General features: G+C 36.3%; 2 protein-coding genes across 2 annotated transcripts; one reads left to right on the top strand and one right to left on the bottom strand.

The window, feature by feature from the left end:
• Positions 1 to 229: 229 nt before the first annotated feature.
• Positions 230 to 9,712, top strand: LOC140171033 (uncharacterized). Its single transcript, XM_072194214.1, has 6 exons — positions 230 to 922; positions 1,576 to 1,974; positions 3,773 to 3,962; positions 5,466 to 5,642; positions 7,919 to 8,109; positions 9,563 to 9,712. The coding sequence occupies exons 1-6, from the start codon at positions 230 to 232 to the stop codon at positions 9,710 to 9,712; spliced, it is 1,800 nt and encodes a 599-aa protein (XP_072050315.1).
• Positions 9,713 to 9,745: 33 nt separating this feature from the next.
• LOC140171032 (uncharacterized) lies at positions 9,746 to 19,658 on the bottom strand. Its single transcript, XM_072194213.1, has 2 exons — positions 18,960 to 19,658; positions 9,746 to 9,826 (listed from the first exon to the last, which is right to left on the bottom strand). Exons 1-2 carry the CDS (start codon positions 19,656 to 19,658, stop codon positions 9,746 to 9,748), a joined length of 780 nt encoding a protein of 259 aa, XP_072050314.1.
• Between the last annotated feature and the right edge of the window lie 1,744 nt (positions 19,659 to 21,402).

Here is a 21,402-nt window from a genome sequence, read left to right as displayed (position 1 = left end):
AATAAACGTTTATTCGACCATATACAAGACAATAAATTCCTGGACTTGTTGATCTGATCCAATTTGATCTGAGGTCAATGAAGTCAAGCTCAAAGTATAGCCGAACATCCGAGCAGTATTTGCAGTTAACTATGCTAACTGTGTTATACGCAGTCAATACTTCTCGTTACCCCGTGTGATCATCTTTACTTATCAGTTTACAATAATTGATTACCTGATTCCAACCAGCATGTCTTGCAACTACTTTCTCCTTGTCCTGTTCGCCTTTCAATGTTCACTCCCCGGTATTTTCGCGCAACCCGCGGATGTCTCTGTCGACGCCCAAGTCCTGATCATAGGAGCAGGTCCGGCTGGTCTTTATGCATCTTCGACTCTCAATGAAAACAACATTACTGACTACATCATAATAGACGGTGCCGATCATTTAGGTGGTTATGGGAAGCAAATCACCTTCGGGGGAATAGAATTTGCTCCTGGATTCTTATGGTCCTACGGTACGGCTACTTTTGATCAATTTGGTATTCCTTATCGTGAATCCAATTATTCATCGTATACAGTTTACACAGATGAAGGTGATGATATCACACGTGTTGCCATCAAAAGAGAAAACAGTCTCGTTGAAGCGTTTGATTCCGCTACCGATGCTACCATAGAAGACATCGAGGAAGGAGCGCGTCCTGATTTGTCGCAAAAGGCAACGTTAGCTCGTGGTGGATGGATAGCTACTTCGGCAGTTGATAAAGTTATGGAATGGTTTAACTTTGACTTTGCTGAAGGGATATCAGCTCGAGATACATCAACAATTCAACCATTTCGCCAAGAAGAACTAATTCCCGATGAATATTTCATTCTCGGAAGCATATACCCCGCGAGGGAACCTCTGGAATCTATACTAACGGAAGAGAAAGTTCGCTTGAACCAGGTAACTTTGTCACTTTCGTCTATAACTAACATGACTAAAGCTTTTTTTTTTTTAAATAAATAAACCACTATTATTAAAGTACAAGTCAGAATATTTAACATGTTGTATAGCAAATATTGGATTGTCAGTCATCAAATGACGCCTTTTGGTAGAATAGGGGTCCACATTTTTATTCACCTGATTGATCCCTCAATCACTTTGACCCCTTAGAAGGTAAAATTCTAGCCATTAAGCCTAATCCAGGCCTTCTCAACTGGCGGCGCGCGCGCCACTTGTGGCGCTTGGAGTTAGTCGAAGTGGCGCACGGTAAATTTACTATTTTTTCACATAAATTTGTAACAAAAAAGCGGTGAAAATACCACCGTCTGAGCCTTTAGAATGCCCTAAAATCTCATAGCTTCCGGGGGCGCTGCCCCCTGCACCCACGCGGCTGGGTCTGGACCCTCCAGGGGTTATAAAGTGAGCCCTTGGACCCGCCCGCTATGCGTTCGGTCGCGAACGCGCTCCCTCGGAAAATACTCCCTTGATATGTTGGCACTTCATGATCACTAAAATTTCCCAGTAGGCACTTCAGATAAAGTTGAAAAGGCCTGGCGAGTCAGGTAGTAGAGACAAAAAGCTTAATTCTAATTCACTCTTGTGTGTGTTAATAGCGTGTTACAGTCGTGAACCAAACTGAAGGATACGTCAGGGCAGTCACAGAGGATGGTATCGAATACACAGGCAACTATGCAATTGTAACTAGCACCGTTGGGGTCATTCAAAATGGCGGCCTAACCTTTGACCCTCCTCTACCACCGTGGAAGTCCGAAGAGTTTTGTCGATTTCAAATGGGTACCATTGATCCAATCTTCCTCAAATTTGAAACCAAGTTTTGGGATGACACAGAGTTCATTTTGCATGCCAATGACAGACACGGATACTATCCAGCATTCTTGAATGTAGAAGCCGAAGGTCTTCACCCACCTGGAACGAACATCTTGATTGGATTTCTGACTGGAGACGAGGCATATCGAGCAGAGTTATTGACAGACGATGAAGTAAAAGCTGAGGTGAGTAATGAGTATTACATATAGTTTTGTAGGATTCTTCTGCACATGCATTTGTTTCGTCCTCATAGAACTGGTGCATGGTGTTGCGAATCTAAACTGGTACATGTTTCCTTGACCCATCTTTACCTGAACAGAGACGAGGGGTTATGCTTTCTAAATCACATATTCGATCCTCTACTCAAGACCACGTTGGAGATGGGAGTACTTACGGTAAAACAATAACATCCTGTCAAGATTCTCCCCCCAAGCAAATGGATCAATAAAAGCATCAAAGTTTGAGAAAGCCAGAATGTTTCCGGCGAAACTGTCAGCAGAAAAAAGGTGTTTTTTTCATGGTCTTGACATAAAACTTTAAATAGCTGATTAATCAACAGACCCGACGAACCTCTCCAGTCACCGTTACGTTTCACTGGTTTGTCATTGTAATTTCACTATCAGACTCTATCTTTTTATATTTATTAATTTTAACCAAATCGGTGCAATATTGTATGCTGCGCACATGAAGTATCCGAACACTTGAAACAAAAGCAATAACTTAAAGACACTAAACCTGATTTACCAAATGAAGCAGTCACTTAACATCATTGTTTATCAACAAAGGCGAGGGACTGGTTTATCGATATACTTAAACGAACCGCTATACTGTTCAATGGCTTTCTTGTACTATATGAAATGTGGTGGGTGATTTAAAATGCACGTGCCCTGAGCAAACTGAACAATGGAAATTATTGCTATAATTCGCGCGCATACTGCCGGGCAATGACCAGGGCTCGACTTTTACACACGCCCGCACGCCAATGGCGTGTTCTTTTGCTGTCGAGCGTGTAACTTTCTAAAAGTGCACGCCCGACTGGCGTGTGGAATGTCGATGCTCATATTTGGCAATTTAGCCTAAAACTGCCAATTTTTGAATTTGCTCCACTTTTGCACCAAAGGCCCCCTTCACAATTTTAGCTTCAATATTATGACAAACATTTTCAAGCGCTTCGCGCGTATTTGTACCATAAACTTAATTTGTCGCCAAAAGGTGCTGGATTCACTATACTTCATGTTTTACTCCCCCCCCCCCATGTCAAAAAGAAATCTACGCCAATGTTAATGAAGAACAAATCACAAGCAGGGCTCACATCTAAATTGTTACATGCAAAATGTATTAAGATTACTTGACTATCGTCTATCATCTTCTTTTTCACATTTATTGTAACATTATTTACTTTGGGCTTGTAAAATTTCTGTCGGGCGTGTAACTTTTTAGAGGTACACGTCCGACTGGCCAGTGCCCAAAAAAGTTAAGGTCGAGCCCTGGCAATGACGTCACATGTCAAGTGGTGTATAGATTGAAAATTTTGTTCTACGTATTTTGATACCGCATTCGGCACGATGATGCGATTTTATTTTCCCAAATTATACCAATTTGAATTTTTAAAAAATTGTCACTTTTGAAATGTTCTCTTTTTCCGTTCATTTTGGTGTAACTTGGGGAAATAAAGTCGGATCGTGCCAAATGAGGTATCGAAATACGCAAAAAGATTTACCCATCTAATGATTACTTTATTTGGTACTTTCGGTTGCTTTTGAATACTTTTTGTGGGTAATAAAATTTGATGTTCTTTTTATTTGCATTTGTGATATTTTACCAGTAATAAATAAATAAATAAATAAATAAATAAATAAATAAATAAATAAATAAATAAATAAATAAATAAATAAATAAATAAATAAATAAATGTCAGATCTTCTTACAAGCACCATATTATGATAGGCCCTAATTTGTATTAATTACTTTTAATACTTGCAGATACTTGAAGTATTGAGAAACATATACGGCGAGAAGAATGTACCAGACCCTGTGGAATTCTATATGTCCCGTTTCGCTACGGATCCTGATCTCTATGGTTCCTTCCCTACTTGGCCAATAGGTATCGTTCCAATGGATGCCCAGATGCGCCTGAGCGCCAACGTTGACAGAGTCTACTTCGCTCCTGAAGGTCAGTTTTGTATTATTTCATTTTAAATGAAATGGGCGTCACAAAATGGGCACGTCCACGAAGCACCATCGACATGTGTTACGTAATCGTCAAAGTATCCACATGTGGTGAAAGTAGGATTGAAATACTTTTGGTTTAAGTGATGGGGTATGAACCTTTGGGCAGTATTTATTGTGGGACATTTGAGCACATCAGACATATCGAATTGCATTCTGAATACGAAGAATGTCCTTCTGATATCAAATAATTTTGATTTTTGAAATTCGCAATGTAATACACATTTTATGGCAAATGATTAAAAATTGATATTTTTGATATTTAAGGGCTGGGGTATGAACGCTTGGGCAGTATTTATTGTGGGACATTAGAGCACATCAGACATATCGAATTGCATTCTGAATACGAAGAATGTCCTTCTGATATCAAATAATTTTGATTTTTTGAAATTCGCAATTTAATACACATTTTATGGCAAATCATTAAAATTGATATTTTTGATATTTAACAGTACTTGAAGTAAACTTTATATAGCTGATGATTTATACTTAAAGTGTATGTAGGTGGGATGAAAAGCCGACGATCAATTGAAAATTTTGACCTTTCGTATTGAAGATATGGATTTTTTTTTCCAAAACACCAAAAAAAATTAGGTCTTTTGGGGGAAAAATCCATATCTTCAATATGAAAGGTCAAAATTTTCAATTGACCGTCGGCTTTTCCTCCCTGCTACATACACTTTAAGAATATGTCATTAGATTTATATAATTTACTTCGAGGACTGTTATATATCAAAAATTTGAAAAATATCAAATTTTTATAATTTGTCATAAAATTTGTATTATATTGTGATTTTCAAAAATGAAAATTATTTGATATCAGAAAGACATGCTTCGTATTCAGAATGATAGGTCTGAGGTGCTCTCATGTCCCACAAAAAATACTGTCGAAACGCAATAAATGCTCATTTTAGATCCCTTAACAGTACTCGAAGTAAACTTTATAAATCTGATGATATGTACTTAAAGTGTATGTAGGTGGGATGAAAAGCCGACGATCAATTGAAGATTTTTTCCCCAAAACACCAAAAAACAATTAGGTCTTTTTGGGGAAAAAATCCATATCTTCAATATGAAAGGTCAAAATTGTCAATTGGTCGTCGGCTTTTCCTCCCAGCTACATACACTTTACGAATATATCATTAGATTTATCTAAATTACTTTGAGGACTGTTATATATCAAAAATGTAACAACTTAATAATAATAATTTGTCATAAAATTTGTATTATATCGTGAATTTCAAAAAATGAAAATTATTTGATATCAGAAAGAAATTCTTTGTATTCAGATTGCAATTCGATATGTCTGATGTGCTCTCATGTCCCACAAAAAATACTGTCGAAACGCTCAAAACGCTCATTCCAGATCCCTTAAGTTTTCTCTGTTTTAACACTAAACTAAGTAAAAGTATCCTAAAATGTAACGAAATAAATGTTGCCTCAACAGGTGCCGGTAATGTTGATTTCATTGGTGTTCTCAGAGGAAGTATTGCAGACGGTGTGGCGGCGGCAGAAGCAGTCATTGGATGTCTTTTGGAGGACGAGTGTGACGAGTATTCTCCTGCAGAACCGAAAGCTCCTCCTCTTTGTAGTGACGTCAAACCCTATAATCCAAATAAACGTCGTAAGAACTTTAACGTGAGACCATAATCAACGGAGGAAAGTCATTATTTTGTCGTGTGCAAAATGCATGGTGTATGCGTGATATAATTTAACAAAATACTTTGATCCTTACAAGGGAGTAAAAGCCCTATAGTCTGGATGCAAACTATTGTTTTATTGGGTTAGATGGTTTTGCCAGTTAAAGTGTTTTTCTTCGCTGATTATTATTCTATAGGTGGTACCAAATGAGATTTTGAGGGAGGGGGGACGTGTAGAATTGTCACCCTGGGCAATTCAAGATTTACAAGGTCAAAGTTTATACAGGGGTCAAAATTTAAAACGCATACTAAAACATTCCTCTGATCCTAAAGTACTCAGAAAATGTATAGTTTGACCAAACTCCGAACTATTGTTTCGGAGTTATAAATCAAAAAGTCAAAGGTTAGATTTAAAGAGGCACAGGGGCTAAAAGAGATCAAATGCTCCAATTTTGATAAAAATGTCTCAAAATCTTGACCCTGTTATCTAATTAAAGAATAATAATAACCAACTGTAATAGTTTAGCTGCTAAGCTCCCAGATTTGGTACAATTGTGCACTTTGTGTTAAAAGCATTGGAGTTTCCGCACATGGTCCAAAGTTTATTTTAAGATGTAGAGCCATTTTGGATTTGATCCCTAGTGACCGCTAGTGGTCACGAAAGGTCACACAGGGGTAAAAAATGCTCCAATCTTGTCGAAGGGTACACAAAATTATATGTCTGATTACAAGGATCTCATAAATGTATAGTTTGTGCTATCTACGACCTATCGTTACAGAGTTATTCTATTAAAAAAATCATTTTGGGGTAAAAACAGTACATTTTTGGTTGTACAGGGGTGAAATTTTCAACTTGCTCCGATTTTGCCAAAATTGGTGGCAATTTTTTTGTCTTGACATAAGAATCAAGAAACAGTATAGTACTTACCATCTAAATTGTACTCCTTACTTGTTATTTGCAATGGAAGTCAAATGATCAACAGGGCCCTATATGGCATTTGACATTTTTAACATCTATCTCAGTAGGTTAACACAGTAGATATGCAAAACTATTCTTTTTATGATTTGTGCCAGCTAAACAATTTGCCACCACTTTTGTCAAATCTAGAGGTCACTAGTGTGGGACATTAGAGCACATCAGACATATCGAATTGCATTCTGAATACGAAGAATGTCATTCTGATATCAAATAATTTTGATTTTTGAAATTCGCAATTTAATACACATTTTATGGCAAATCATTAAAATTGATATTTTTGATATTTAACAGTACTTGAAGTAAACTTTATATAGCTGATGATTTATACTTAAAGTGTATGTAGGTGGGATGAAAAGCCGACGATCAATTGAAAATTTTGACCTTTCGTATTGAAGATATGGATTTTTTTTCCCAAAACACCAAAAAAAATTAGGTCTTTTGGGGGAAAAATCCATATCTTCAATATGAAAGGTCAAAATTTTCAATTGACTGTCGGCTTTTCCTCCCTGCTACATACACTTTAAGAATATGTCATTAGATTTATATAATTTACTTCGAGGACTGTTATATATCAAAATTTGAAAAATATCAAATTTTTATAATTTGTCATAAAATTTGTATTATATTGTGATTTTCAAAAATGAAAATTATTTGATATCAGAAAGACATGCTTCGTATTCAGAATGATAGGTCTGAGGTGCTCTCATGTCCCACAAAAATACTGTCGAAACGCAATAAATGCTCATTTTAGATCCTTAACAGTACTCGAAGTAAACTTTATAAATCTGATGATATGTACTTAAAGTGTATGTAGGTGGGATGAAAAGCCGACGATCAATTGAAGATTTTTCCCCAAAACACCAAAAACAATTAGGTCTTTTTGGGGAAAAAATCCATATCTTCAATATGAAAGGTCAAAATTGTCAATTGGTCGTCGGCTTTTCCTCCCAGCTACATACACTTTACGAATATATCATTAGATTTATAAAATTTACTTCGAGGACTGTTATATATCAAAATGTAAAAATATCAAATTTTAATAATTTGTCATAAAATTTGTATTATATCGTGAATTTCAAAAATGAAAATTATTTGATATCAGAAAGAAATTCTTTGTATTCAGATTGCAATTCGATATGTCTGATGTGCTCTCATGTCCCACAAAAAATACTGTCGAAACGCTCAAAACGCTCATTCCAGATCCCTTAAGTTTTCTCTGTTTTAACACTAAACTAAGTAAAAGTATCCTAAAATGTAACGAAATAAATGTTGCCTCAACAGGTGCCGGTAATGTTGATTTCATTGGTGTTCTCAGAGGAAGTATTGCAGACGGTGTGGCGGCGGCAGAAGCAGTCATTGGATGTCTTTTGGAGGACGAGTGTGACGAGTATTCTCCTGCAGAACCGAAAGCTCCTCCTCTTTGTAGTGACGTCAAACCCTATAATCCAAATAAACGTCGTAAGAACTTTAACGTGAGACCATAATCAACGGAGGAAAGTCATTATTTTGTCGTGTGCAAAATGCATGGTGTATGCGTGATATAATTTAACAAAATACTTTGATCCTTACAAGGGAGTAAAAGCCCTATAGTCTGGATGCAAACTATTGTTTTATTGGGTTAGATGGTTTTGCCAGTTAAAGTGTTTTTCTTCGCTGATTATTATTCTATAGGTGGTACCAAATGAGATTTTGAGGGAGGGGGGACGTGTAGAATTGTCACCCTGGGCAATTCAAGATTTACAAGGTCAAAGTTTATACAGGGGTCAAAATTTAAAACGCATACTAAAACATTCCTCTGATCCTAAAGTACTCAGAAAATGTATAGTTTGACCAAACTCCGAACTATTGTTTCGGAGTTATAAGCCAAAAAGTCAAAGGTTAGATTTAAAGAGGCACAGGGGCTAAAAGAGATCAAATGCTCCAATTTTGATAAAAATGTCTCAAAATCTTGACCCTGTTATCTAATTAAAGAATAATAATAACCAACTGTAATAGTTTAGCTGCTAAGCTCCCAGATTTGGTACAATTGTGCACTTTGTGTTAAAAGCATTGGAGTTTCCGCACATGGTCCAAAGTTTATTTTAAGATGTAGAGCCATTTTGGATTTGATCCCTAGTGACCGCTAGTGGTCACGAAAGGTCACACAGGGGTAAAAAATGCTCCAATCTTGTCGAAGGGTACACAAAATTATATGTCTGATTACAAGGATCTCATAAATGTATAGTTTGTGCTATCTACGACCTATCGTTACAGAGTTATTCTATTAAAAAAATCATTTTGGGGTAAAAACAGTACATTTTTGGTTGTACAGGGGTGAAATTTTCAACTTGCTCGATTTTGCCAAAATTGGTGGCAATTTTTTGTCTTGACATAAGAATCAAGAAACAGTATAGTACTTACCATCTAAATTGTACTCCTTACTTGTTATTTGCAATGGAAGTCAAATGATCAACAGGGCCCTATATGGCATTTGACATTTTTAACATCTATCTCAGTAGGTTAACACAGTAGATATGCAAAACTATTCTTTTTATGATTTGTGCCAGCTAAACAATTTGCCACCACTTTTGTCAAATCTAGAGGTCACTAGGGGTCAAATCCAAAATGGCTTAACATCTTAAAATAAACTTTGGACCATGTGCTTCATGTGTGGGCACTCTCATGCTTTTATTAACAAGTGCATGACTCAGCTTAGCTGTACTATAATGACTCGTTACCTAGGTAATCATTCAGGGAAGCACCAGTATGTCAACATCAGGTGGTTTCGTATTGATGGTATGGATCTTTTCCCCAAAACATCAAAAAGATTAGGTCTTGGGGGGGGGGGGGTATGTATATCTTCAATATGAAAGGTATTGTATTGTATTGTATTGGATTGTATTGGATTGTATTGTTTTGTATTGTATTGCATAATACAACAAAAAGTTCCGCCAGATCCGTTACAAAACCAGACGCTATGGGGATACATTTTTTCCATCTACCATCCCTATATGGAACAACTTGTCTGCAGCAACTGTAAATGCCGCTACCATTGAAGCCTTCAAGATCCAAGTCAACAAAGAATTATGCAACTAAAAATTTTCAATTTAACCTGCACGTCCATCCAAGTCATGCTCTTTTAGTCAAGGTTGGCGATGTTGCCTCTACAAGAGGAGATTCTGCTGACGACGACAGATACAGATACAGATACTAAAAATACGAAATAACATAATTTATTAATAATTTTACGTCACCAAACATTCGTAAGAAGTTAAACATTACTGGAAATAGAATGTGAATAGATTAAATTACAACAATATGTTACATCGAATATTCTACATCGAATACTCGGAGTCTGTAGCGGCCCTAACCATAATGCTAACCTGACTGTAACCTTAACCCTAATCCTAACCCCAACATGCCTAACTCTAACAATTTTCTTCCCAATTACTCTTCGGACCTAACTGTAACCTTAACCCTAATCCTAACCCCAACATGCCTAACTGTAACAATTTTCTTCCCAATTACTCTTCGGACCTAACTGTAACCTTAACCCTAATCCTAACCCCAACATGCCTAACTGTAACAATTTTCTTCCCAATTACTCTTCGGATTACTGGACTGTTCCCATCTACATGTATACGTGGTATATGTTCAAATTAAATTTTATTGGGGATTGGCCTCTGAAAAGGACTACTAAATAACAATCTATTCCTGTAGGTGATTTGATGGTAAAAAATTATTAGTTCACAGTAACAGCACTTTTGTGGAATTTAGATTTGTAGTTTGCAACAAACGATTTTAAATTTATATTTCTTTTGGTCATTTTCTGATGACTTTGCGCAAGGTACATGTACCTTACGATGGGTGCTTTATCTTCTTTGTTAGAAATAAGTATTAACGTTAATACTAGTATTTTTATTTTATTACACGTGCAAGTCAGTTCCAGTTCACTGTTAGCGCGAAGTCAGCAAGCTTTTTATTTTTAATTTGGTTCATTGAATCCTTTTATAATTCTATAGAAAACTAATAGACAATGGATGATCCCTGGGGTTATTTTTGAAGTGTAAAACTATTTACAGAATGGTCGACTGCGGATCCGTCGGATGACGCTTTTTCAATGGGAAATGAACTTTGTTGCTTGGATGATGTCACGATGAGGTCAGCATTTATTCCGTATTGAAAAACGTGTTCCGACGGATCTGCACTCGGTCTCGACCGGCCTCTTATTGCAGTACTTTGCAAAAAGCAACGGCACACAAACTCATGAATAATTCTAAATGATATTTTCCTGTGCATACCTTTTCACAGTAGGGTAACAAGGGGGAAAGGCAACATTCAAGAGGGAATGTCAAAGAAAATGGCCAAAAGAGTTATATGTACAAAAAAGGCCTAAAATCTTAAATATTATGGCTGCCAGCATCCCACGGGGGAAAACTTCTCACAGGAGGCAGTTTCCCCCTGCCCCCCCCCCCCTCCTTTTCTAAATTCTACACCAGTGGAGCATGCAAGGATGACTGGTTTGGATCCAAAATATGATTCGTTTTGTTTTTACCAATCTAGTACTAGAGGGTCGGTCAGTATGTAATAAAAGTTGATTTGTAACCCCTTGATTATTTTCGTGTTATCACATAAACACTGTACCTTTGTATTTCAAATAACACATGAACAAATTATATCACATACTTGATTACGTAACAGCATTAGCATAAAATCAATGGTCTACAGTCACTGGCTGAAAATTAGTCGTTTTTGTTCAGGGAAAATTAAGCTGAAATGTGGTATTGTTGTATATTTTAGATTTTCCCGGGAATTAAAGTATGGCGAGTGCTGCCTTTTAGAATAGTAGTAGAACACAAACTTCCAGCACATAAAACCATCTTTGTTGTGCTGGAAAGGTTTTGGTTTATTTATTTATGTGTGATCAAATATGTGACCCGCTCTGACAAAACCAGGAACAAGTCGCATTTTTGACATTTCATGATTTGAATTAAAATATAAGCACTAGACAATAAACTTTAAAATTATACCAAAATTATATAAATAGCATCAATACTCAGTTTCAAGATATGGATAATTTTGTAAATGATACCTTGATATTTTTGCCAAATTCCTATTCTGAGTAATGGGGCAATTTAGTTTCCTGCCTTACACAGGATTGAATAGGGATTGTCATAGTTCAAATGTTATTTATTGATTAAATAAACCTCTTTTTAATAAGTACTTTCAAGTACTTTCAAGCATTTGAAAGTCCACTTCGTCCCACAGTCAATACCATGAAATTAAGAATTCCAACATTTGATTTTTTATGGGAATGTAATAACTCAAAACCATGTCTGGCGACTTGTTCCGGGTTTTGTTGGAGCTGGTCACATATGTGTTATTTTTGACAAAAACAGGTATTTAATTCTTTCTACAAACTGAATACGACACAACTTGTTTATTGCCATACATTTGTGGAGAAATGGCACATCAGTGGTCAGTTTTCAAGAAGGAGGGAGGAAAATACCTCTTTCTAGATGTGCATTTTGGAATACTCATATCATTGGAATTTACATTATCATGAGTATATGTATTACAGACTTGACATTTAATATGGAATACTGTTTCACAAAATTCCAAGACTGGTCTGGAAGGGGTCTGCATAAACTACACGGGCTAAATATTAATTGGGGTGTGTCGGAAGATGGTGTAAAATAATTGTTTGACAGAAAATGTGCTTTCCATTAGTTTACATTATAGCGCTCATAATGGAGTGAATTAGCCTAAAATGGCGGATTTAAGGTGACTGAATTTGATATTTGTGGGGGTAAAATTTCTGAATTTGAGCCACTTTATTCTGATATTATCAAATTTATTGAGGGTTTGTGATATTTACTGAACCCAAGTACCAATACGCGTTCATCAGAACAGACATGTACTTGTAATCTACAATTTTTGAAAGTGGGAGGAGCTTTAAAAATATTGCCCTTAAAAGTGGTACGCACTCAAACATTTTGAATGCCCCCCTGGGGCCAAATGTTATAAACTTACTGAACAAAAAAGAAACATCATGAGTTCATTGGACAACCAGGAATCCGAGCAGTTGTTTTTGTACCATAAGTTTATACCATTTGACCCCAGGGAGGCCATTCAAATTTTCTGAGTACGTACCATTTTTAAGAGCCATATTTTAAGCTCTTCCCATGTTCAAAAATTGATATATTGCAAGCGTATTTCAGCTGTGATTAATGCCAATTGCTGACGAAGTTTAGGAAATATATAAACTTGATAATAACAGAACAATGTTGCATAAAGTCCGAAATTGTGTCCCCAACAAAGCTCAAATTCAGCCTCCCTAAATCCGCCATTTTAGGCAAATTCACTACATTATGAGCACCATAATCTAAACTTATGGAAAACACGTTTTCTATCAAACAATTATTTTACACCATCTCCCGACACACCCCAATTAATATTTAGCCCGTGCGGTTTATGCAGACCTCTTTCAGACCAGTCTTGGAATTTTGCAAAAATATTCCATATTAAATGTCAAGTCTGTATTATATTTGGCAAAGTTTGGGGCTTAAAGGTCTTCTTGCAGGCCTAATAAGCCACTGAGTGTTCCTTTTGCCCTGCACATTGCACAGCAATTTCATGATTTTCGTGTTTTATGTCACAATGGTAAGTAGGTGAATTTGGGTAACTTCCAACGGCTTTGTTCTTGACAAAATTTTGCAGACATAGATATTCAATTTCTGTAAATAATATTCAATGGGACCGAAAAGGTAAAAGGTATCGAAAAGGTTAATGCCGACGATGCCTGACATTCCAACAAACAATCCAGCAACATACATTCACGCACTGAAAATTTTTACAATCAATTTTATTCGAACAATTGTTATGATTTTTAAAAGTATATGTCTACGTGATCGCATGATCTGAAGAATGTAAAATATAACATGGACACTATTAGTATCAGAAATATAAATCTTAAAATATACTGACGGTTAGGCTTTGGAGCCTCGATTCACGTCTTGCCTAAATAATATATGGGATGAGAATTTGATATAAAAAGGTTCACTCATTTAACCAGTTAGTGGGTGACATTTACAGCTAATAGCAAATACGCAAATACTATGGGTAGATAATAAAATTTGGTAGAAAGTAAACAAAGTCACGAAATAAAACAAAAGGAAATAAACATTTTGATTGATATCTTCATAATTCATCAGGTTCAAGTATAAAGAATAAAGCATAGAACCTTACTAAAAAGTAAAATGGACGAAAATCATGCAATATTATACACACTGACAGTGAAAAAAGACAAGGAAACAAGTATGACATTACAATGGTCAGGTATTTTAAAATAATAATAAATAAATCATATTAACTATAAGAACTGTCAAGAGATATTATCCATTATCCCCCCCAGTTTACCCTCCTCATGGCTCATTATTATTGCACAGCCCTTAAAGGAGTATTTCGTGATCCTAGCATCCTCTTTGTATGACATTTTACAGTAGATATCCACGAAAAAAGCTTATTCCCAAAAATGTTTTTGCTGAACGACTTAATCTGCAAGAAATATTTGGTACATAATCATTATGTAGCCAGAGGTTTCCAGTGGTATAAAAATCTCAACTTTTTTTGAGAAAAGTGGGGGATTAGGCTGTGGATCACGAAATGCCCTTTTAATGTATCTTTCATCTATATTGGGCTATTCCAGTTTAAATTCATACACCCCCTATGAAAGACATGGCCTTGATCTCCCACACAGCGGGTGTAAAATTGAATTGTAGGTAACCCTATTTGAAATGCACTCACTGCCCTGTGTGGAATACTGAGGTCATGCCTTCAATAGAGGGTGTATGGATTTCAACTGGAATAGCTGATTGTAGTTTGCAGTAGTCCGACGAGTAGGACCTTTTTCCCCTTATTTTCCAGACTATGATCACATCTCATATGGCGCAAGAAAGACGAATCGCGTAAGTCCAGTGGGCCAATGACCGCGCCGCCCGATAAAAAAACACCTTTTTTTTCGGGCGGGCGGTTAGTGGACTTTCGCGGTCAATCTTTCTTGAGCGATTAGAGTCTGCATGAGTATAGTTGGTAACCGGAAAAAAACAGGTCCTATTCGTCGGACTAGTTTGCAGTGAACTCTAGATTTTACACATGAACGATGAGGAATGTGTCTTAACAATTTGGTAAAATTGTCATGAATTTAATGACTGGATAAGAATAAGAATCAATAATCCGAGTTTAAGCTTATCCCTGGGAAACTTATACTTAGAATTAATAGAATACAATTTTATGATATTTATTACGACCAGAACTGATTGATCAGACTACTTTCTAGTTTGTTCCTTTGCGACATGAACCCTCTCAAATCCAAAATGACTGTCGGAAAGTGAAAAGAATAAAAATTCCCTTTAAAAGGGAAAGCCAGCCTCAATGTAGAAGAGGTCTTGTAATTAGTTTTGGTCAATGTGAAAGGCATTTTTAGGATCACGGCTTACTACATCCATGTTACATGACAGTCCACCAAACCATCAACGGTGAGAAGATGTACACTGGAAACTGCAGAAAACATTAACTCCTAATCTCCTGTCAACTCTTTAATTCATTATTGTTCATTATTATTAATTCATTATTGTTCTCTAAATTGTTCTGTTCTGGTTTTATTTGTCTTTTCAGCTTTTTACCCACGACATTTCAATTTCCAATTTTTAATACCATAACTTACGAACTCAATATCTTCGCTTAGGAATGTCCGATTTTATTGGGGAAAACGGCGTTGTGGAGCAAAATAGCTCTTTATGTGAAAGCCTCCAAATTTATAAGCTGTCCAAAAGATGTCTGTTTTTGACATGATACGCCACATTTCTTAAAGACCCATTCAGTGATCCCAGTGCAAGAGTAAAAAATTAAAATTGTTTATAAATTGCTTAAAAAGAGAAGGATAGGCCTAAGTCATTCAAATTGTCATTTGGTATTTTTGAAATGCCAAATTCGGCAAAAAATGAAGAAAACAGCAGTACTGACGAAGTTCAAGCCCCGCCATTCAAATACTTGTAGCTAATTTTAGATACTGTCAGTATCTAAAAATACAGATTCGTGTAAAATGTCTTATTTTGTCATAGGCCTACACGGCTTTCGGCTGAACCATTCGCAGACTTAGCACATCTATGTAATAACAAAGGTACGGTACCAAAATTTTGATGATTTTACGATCATCCGGATGAGCAAATCACTGAATGGGCCTTTAATAGTAATATTAGATAAGCTGCCTTTAAAAATATTATTGACAATGTTGAGAGTAGGAATTACCTTAAAAAAGGCTCAAAAATACAAGATGCCAGTTATATTCCGGTCTGAAACGATCAGACAATATTTTAAACATTAATAACATCATAAACCCAAATCGTGAAAAAATCACCCCGGGTAGATTTTTGGCTATTTCTCCATTTACGATCCTGCCCAAAAGTGTCTGCTTTCGATATACCACGTCACAAATACTACACTGCACTGACTGCAGGTTTTAGTTAAAAGGGCATTTCGTGATCCACAGCATCATCCCCCAACTTATCTCAAAAAAAGTTGAGATTTTTATATCACTGGAAACCTCTGGCTACATAATGTTTATTGTACAAAATATTTCTTGCAGATTAATTCGTTTAGCAAAGTAATCGTGAAATTTGAATTTCGTTCTGGTATACCAGAACAAAATTGCAACACATTGTCTACACATAACCATGCATAACTCGTAAAGGCAAAATCGGAATCAACTGAAATTTTTAGAATAAGCTTTTTTTGTGGATATCTACTGAAAAATGTCATAAAAAGAGGATGCTAGGATCACGAAATACTCCTTTAATTCGCCATATAACATAATATAAACTCACCTTACATGTACATTTTTTATTTTAAAATAATTTGATATTAATTCGCAATATATAGTTTACTATATGATAGATGGTGGCAAGAACATTTATAAAGGACTGATTACTCACTGCAATCTTCACTCTTGTGTGTTTTGACTGTAAGTTTATGAATCAAATAAAAAAGATAGAAAGTAGCTTCACTTACGTTATGTGTCATTTTATTTATAACATAGAAGTTATTAAATTAATAAAGTAAGACAATTTATTTATCTATAAGTGCATGTCAAATGGGTACATTGATCAATACTATAGGCCTACATGCATAAATTATGCCCATATTATAGCTAGGCCCTAAAAACTTTATTTTGCATCGGATTTTTCCCGTTGAAAAGGCAAAACTGATGTTTATGATAGCAACTATTTCATCAATAGCATTTTGAGTCATTTTTATCCATAAAACGACACATGATAGGATACAATGGATAGATAATTACTTTGACATCAATATGGTCCATATGATGAAGATTTTGATTCTTAGATCTGTTATCAACATGATATCACGCTGTTCAGTGGTCAAGGACCCCAGGTCAAAGACACTGAAATGACATACTTTTCTTCTGCTGACCATATGATGCTGTATATTAACTATTATTGTTACATTTTAGGCCTATACCTAAAACTTTTAAAGTCATATTAATTCAAACATAACTTTGGTAATACTCACTCGTTTTCATTCGTTGAAACGGCAAAACATACTTACTTTTCCTGACAAATCGAATTACAATAATTTTAAAAATTCCACCGCAAAAAATTTAAAAAATAAGTCATTCCAATACCAATAAAAGTTAATCTCTTGAGCAAACAGACCCGATCCCAGAAATATATACCAGCCCGCGAATGGGCTGGCGATATACCAGCCCGCGAATGGGCTGGCGAAAAAGGAAAGATAGGAAAAGGAGAGATATGTCCATTTCCGTTAGTAAGCTATATAGTAACATACACTGTAAGGCTGATACCATTTCATGGTTCAGCAAAAGCAATGAGGGAAGTACGCTCGACTTGTATTCCCAGATATTATTATTAACAAACAAAAACTTTCGTTAGAATACCACATGTTATATTAAAAGTCATTACACACATTTTGTTGAGCCACTTGTGACCAATATTCAAACTTATTATGAAACTACATTTTCCTTATAAACATATTATAATCACCCATTGACCCTGTACTTCACTGCGATATAGTACCACCAAATACTACTAACACTTTAATTGGGAGCACAATTTGCGTCTAATCTAGTATGTTTAGCATAAGAAGGCCCATCACCGATCACTTTGGGGTTTGAAGAAAATCTACGGTTAAACAATCAATCCTTGTATTTGAATGCTCAAGGCATTAAATTCCGAGTATCGCAAGCCATACGGACGGTATATAACGTATTGCGCACACGCGTTGAGGGAAAAAGTCAACTTGTTAAGATTTCAGCCAATCAGAATACTGTATTTTTCCAAAAAAAAGCTCTGATTGAATGTTTGTCATCGTATTGACTTGCAACGCGTTGAGTTTTTCTCCAAACGCGTTGTCGTAATTCTTATGATCCTAATCGCTTAGGTTAGAGTAAGTCAACGCGTTGAGAAAAAATGTTTAAGTGTAAGCTTTCATCCAATCAGCACACAGTATTGAAGAAATCTATAGCTTAGCGCGTCGACATTGTTTTCTCAAAACGTCGACTTTTTTTCTCAACGTATTGCCGCAATGCATTGTGACCATTGTCATATTTCGTCTCTACTATACCTGAATCATTATTAGGTTCAATGGCTAGAATTTTACCTTTTTAGGGGTTAAAGTGATCGGGGGACCGGGGCACTCCAACTTTGGAGGTGACGCGTATGTAGGGCTGTCAAGACCCCCCTTTTCAGCATCGCTGTCATCCAAAGACCCCATATTTTTTACGAACATATGCTCTGTCACCCGAAGACCCCTATTTTTCCATTTGATCTGTCACCCAAAGACCCTTACAAGTTCAATTTGAACAGCAACTTTCATTTATCACTGATTTTGTTACTTTTTTTTTTAAACAAAGAAATTTGAAGCCATTTAGAACTAGAAATTTGATTTTCGAGGTTTCTGTGGCGCTGTTTCGGTTCTCACCCAATGACCCCATATTTTTTACATTTTGCCCTCACAGAATGCCAAAAATCATGCTCTCACCCAATGACCCCATATTTTTTACATTTGCTCTCACCGAATGCCCCTTAGTGCAAAAGTGCCAACCCTACACCTATATCCATTTCAAATTGAAGTGCCCCCCTCCCAGGTCGGGGGATCATTAAGATGAATTAAAACCTTTTTAGACAGAACGCTATTATTTGATGAGTTTAACATTGCAATTTTTGCTATACAACATGATGATGTCGAACAAATATTCTGGCCTGTACTTTAATAATTCTTCCATTAAAGACGAAAGTGACAAAGTTACCTGGTTCAAGCGAACTTTCTCTTCCGTTAATATAGATTCTAGAGATTCCACCAGGGGGTCGAAGCTTCCTAGAATGAAATATTCATCAGGAATTAGTTCAGCTTGGCGAAATGTTTGAATTGTTGATGTATCTCGAGCCGACCTTCCTTCAGCAAAATCAAAGTTGAACCACTCCATAACTTTATCAACTGCCGAAGTAGCTATCCATCCACCGCGAGCTAACGTTGCCTTTTGTGACAAATCAGGACGTGCTCCTTCCTCGATATCTTCTATTATAGCGTCGGTAGCGTTATCATAGGCTTCGAAGAGATTGTTTTCACTTTTGATGGCAACACGTGTTATATCATCACCTTCATCTGTGTAAACTATAAACGATGAATAATTGGATTCATGAAGAGGAATACCTGCTCTCTCGAATGCAGGCTTGCCAGGTGTGTACGCCCATAAGTTTCCAGGAGCAAATTCCAATCCTCCAAAGTTGAGTTTCTTCAGATAACCACGCAAATGATCGGCACCCTCTAGTACGATAAAGTCAGTAATATTGTTTTCATTTAGAGTCGAAGAAGCAAACATGCTACCTGTACCTGCTCCTATTATCAGGACTTGGGCGTCGACAGACACATCCGCGGGTTGCGCGAAACTCCTGGAGAGTAAGAACTGAAAGGTGAACACGGCAAAGAGAAAGTAGTTGTAAGACATGCTGGTTGGAATCAAGTAATCACTTGTAAACTGATAAGTAAAGATATTCTTTACTTATATCACACGGGGTAACGAACAGCTTTGACTGTGTATAACACAGTTTATGGTTATGCCTACAAGTACTGCTCGGATTCTCGGCTATACTTTGAGCTTGACTTAATTGACCTCAGATCAGATCAACAAGTCCAGGAATTTATTATCTTCTATATGGTTGAATAAACGTTTTATATTTCTAGATCTCATTGTCATAAAATGTATAGACCTGTCATGGCAGTTGAATCACCTCCATTAAGGGTAGACGTGGTATTGTTGGTCGAAATATTGATTTTCATTATCTTTTTTATATTTCAGTGTTTTTTTATTTTTCAAGAAATCACACAAAACAGAATTACATAACAATCATAAAATAAAATCACAAAAGATCACCTTTAACAAAAACAAAATGCACAAATAAAACAATATATTATTGAAAAATAACACTTTGATAACCAGTGATAATAATGAATATTATTTCGGTCAATGAAATTTTGAAATAGACTTAACCTCCCCTGACAACTATACACCTGTTTTTGAAGTGAAAAGAAACAGAGTGAATTATTTATTTGCTTTAAATCATATCTCTTTACGAAAACCTTATAGGGCCTATTTTGGTGCTCCAGAGGTATTAATAATCAACAGAACGCCACATGGTTACGGGGAAAATACCGAAAAATAGCCAATTGAGATTCATCAGGAATACAATAATCAAATTTCAAAGTTTTCATAGAAAAAACTCACGTTTTCCACTACAGTTTCGGCAATCCAGTCTGTTGCCTTTGTCAATGGTGTATGCCAATCGATCCTCTGTTGGATGGTATGACGTCATCGGAAGATGATGACGCCTTCTGGATCAATTGGTCATGGACGTGACTCAATTGGTAGGCCCCCTCGTCGCCGTTCATTAGGCTCTCTTTCACGTGGTTATGATTTCCTCCGGATCCAGATAGACTCCCTAATCCATCTGGTGTTTCTAGTGTCGTCCATCGCAAGGATTTTTAGATTGTCCCAGTTATAAGATGGCTTCCTTTACTGGCGTGTTCTGCAGTTGATGATTTCATTTCAATTGACTGCGAGTCCTTTCGTGTCGCTCGATCGAGTGAAGTTTTGGGCCATCATTTTTTTCCAATTCAACTCTGTGCTCTTTTTTTTAGTACCGAACCGGCAGCCCGTTTCACCTGCATAAGTGGGGTTTTCTTGGCAATTATGGCAAGGAAATTCATAAATGACGCCGGGTTTGTCGTCCATTGCTACCTTGTCGTTCGGATGTACTAAAAGCCGTCTTAAACTAGTATGAGGTTTAACTGAAGACGCAACTAGTATGAGGTTTAACTGAAGACGCGATGTTGTGGATGCGTAATATTTGCTGAACACATTCGGTTAACGGTTACCCCCGGGAGCGTAACATTGGCCCTCTAGTTTTATTCTCAGCTGTCTTGCTGGTGGTCTTTTTCTTAGGTTACTGTTTTTCCTTTTTGACCTTATCAATATAGACCAGTTATGGTATAGCCGCACACGTTAAGAGCTTTCTTTACGTGGTCTTCCTCTATTTTCTTGTCCTCCTGATCTGTTACAATTTTATCTTTTCTGTCCTCACAACCCCTAGTTTTTGATGTAATGGGTATTTTGCAAGTAATTCAAATAAATATTATTATTATAAGCTAAGCAACATTGCAATAACGACATTTCTTTGATGATGTTTTCTAAA

The sequence above is a fragment of the Amphiura filiformis genome, chromosome 15 (assembly GCF_039555335.1).
Source record: "Amphiura filiformis chromosome 15, Afil_fr2py, whole genome shotgun sequence".
NCBI lineage: Eukaryota > Metazoa > Echinodermata > Ophiuroidea > Amphilepidida > Amphiuridae > Amphiura > Amphiura filiformis.
The sequence above is the reverse complement of the archived record's forward strand: the minus strand, read 5'-3'. Positions and strand labels throughout refer to the sequence as shown.

What these genes read in the sequence shown, in the direction of transcription:
- LOC140171033 (XM_072194214.1), top strand. Translation starts at nt 230, where the DNA reads ATGTCTTGCAACTACTTTCTCCTTGTCCTGTTCGCCTTTCAATGTTCA. An exon ending in AGAAAGTTCGCTTGAACCAG is followed by an intron (nt 923 to 1,575) that starts GTAACTTTGTCA and finishes GTGTGTTAATAG; the next exon opens with CGTGTTACAGTCGTGAACCA. An exon ending in AACGTCGTAAGAACTTTAAC is followed by an intron (nt 8,110 to 9,562) that starts GTGAGACCATAA and finishes TACAACAAAAAG; the next exon opens with TTCCGCCAGATCCGTTACAA.
- LOC140171032 (XM_072194213.1), bottom strand. Translation starts at nt 19,658, where the DNA reads ATGTCTTACAACTACTTTCTCTTTGCCGTGTTCACCTTTCAGTTCTTA. An exon ending in AGAAAGTTCGCTTGAACCAG is followed by an intron (nt 9,827 to 18,959) that starts GTAACTTTGTCA and finishes TCGTATTTTTAG; the next exon opens with TATCTGTATCTGTATCTGTC.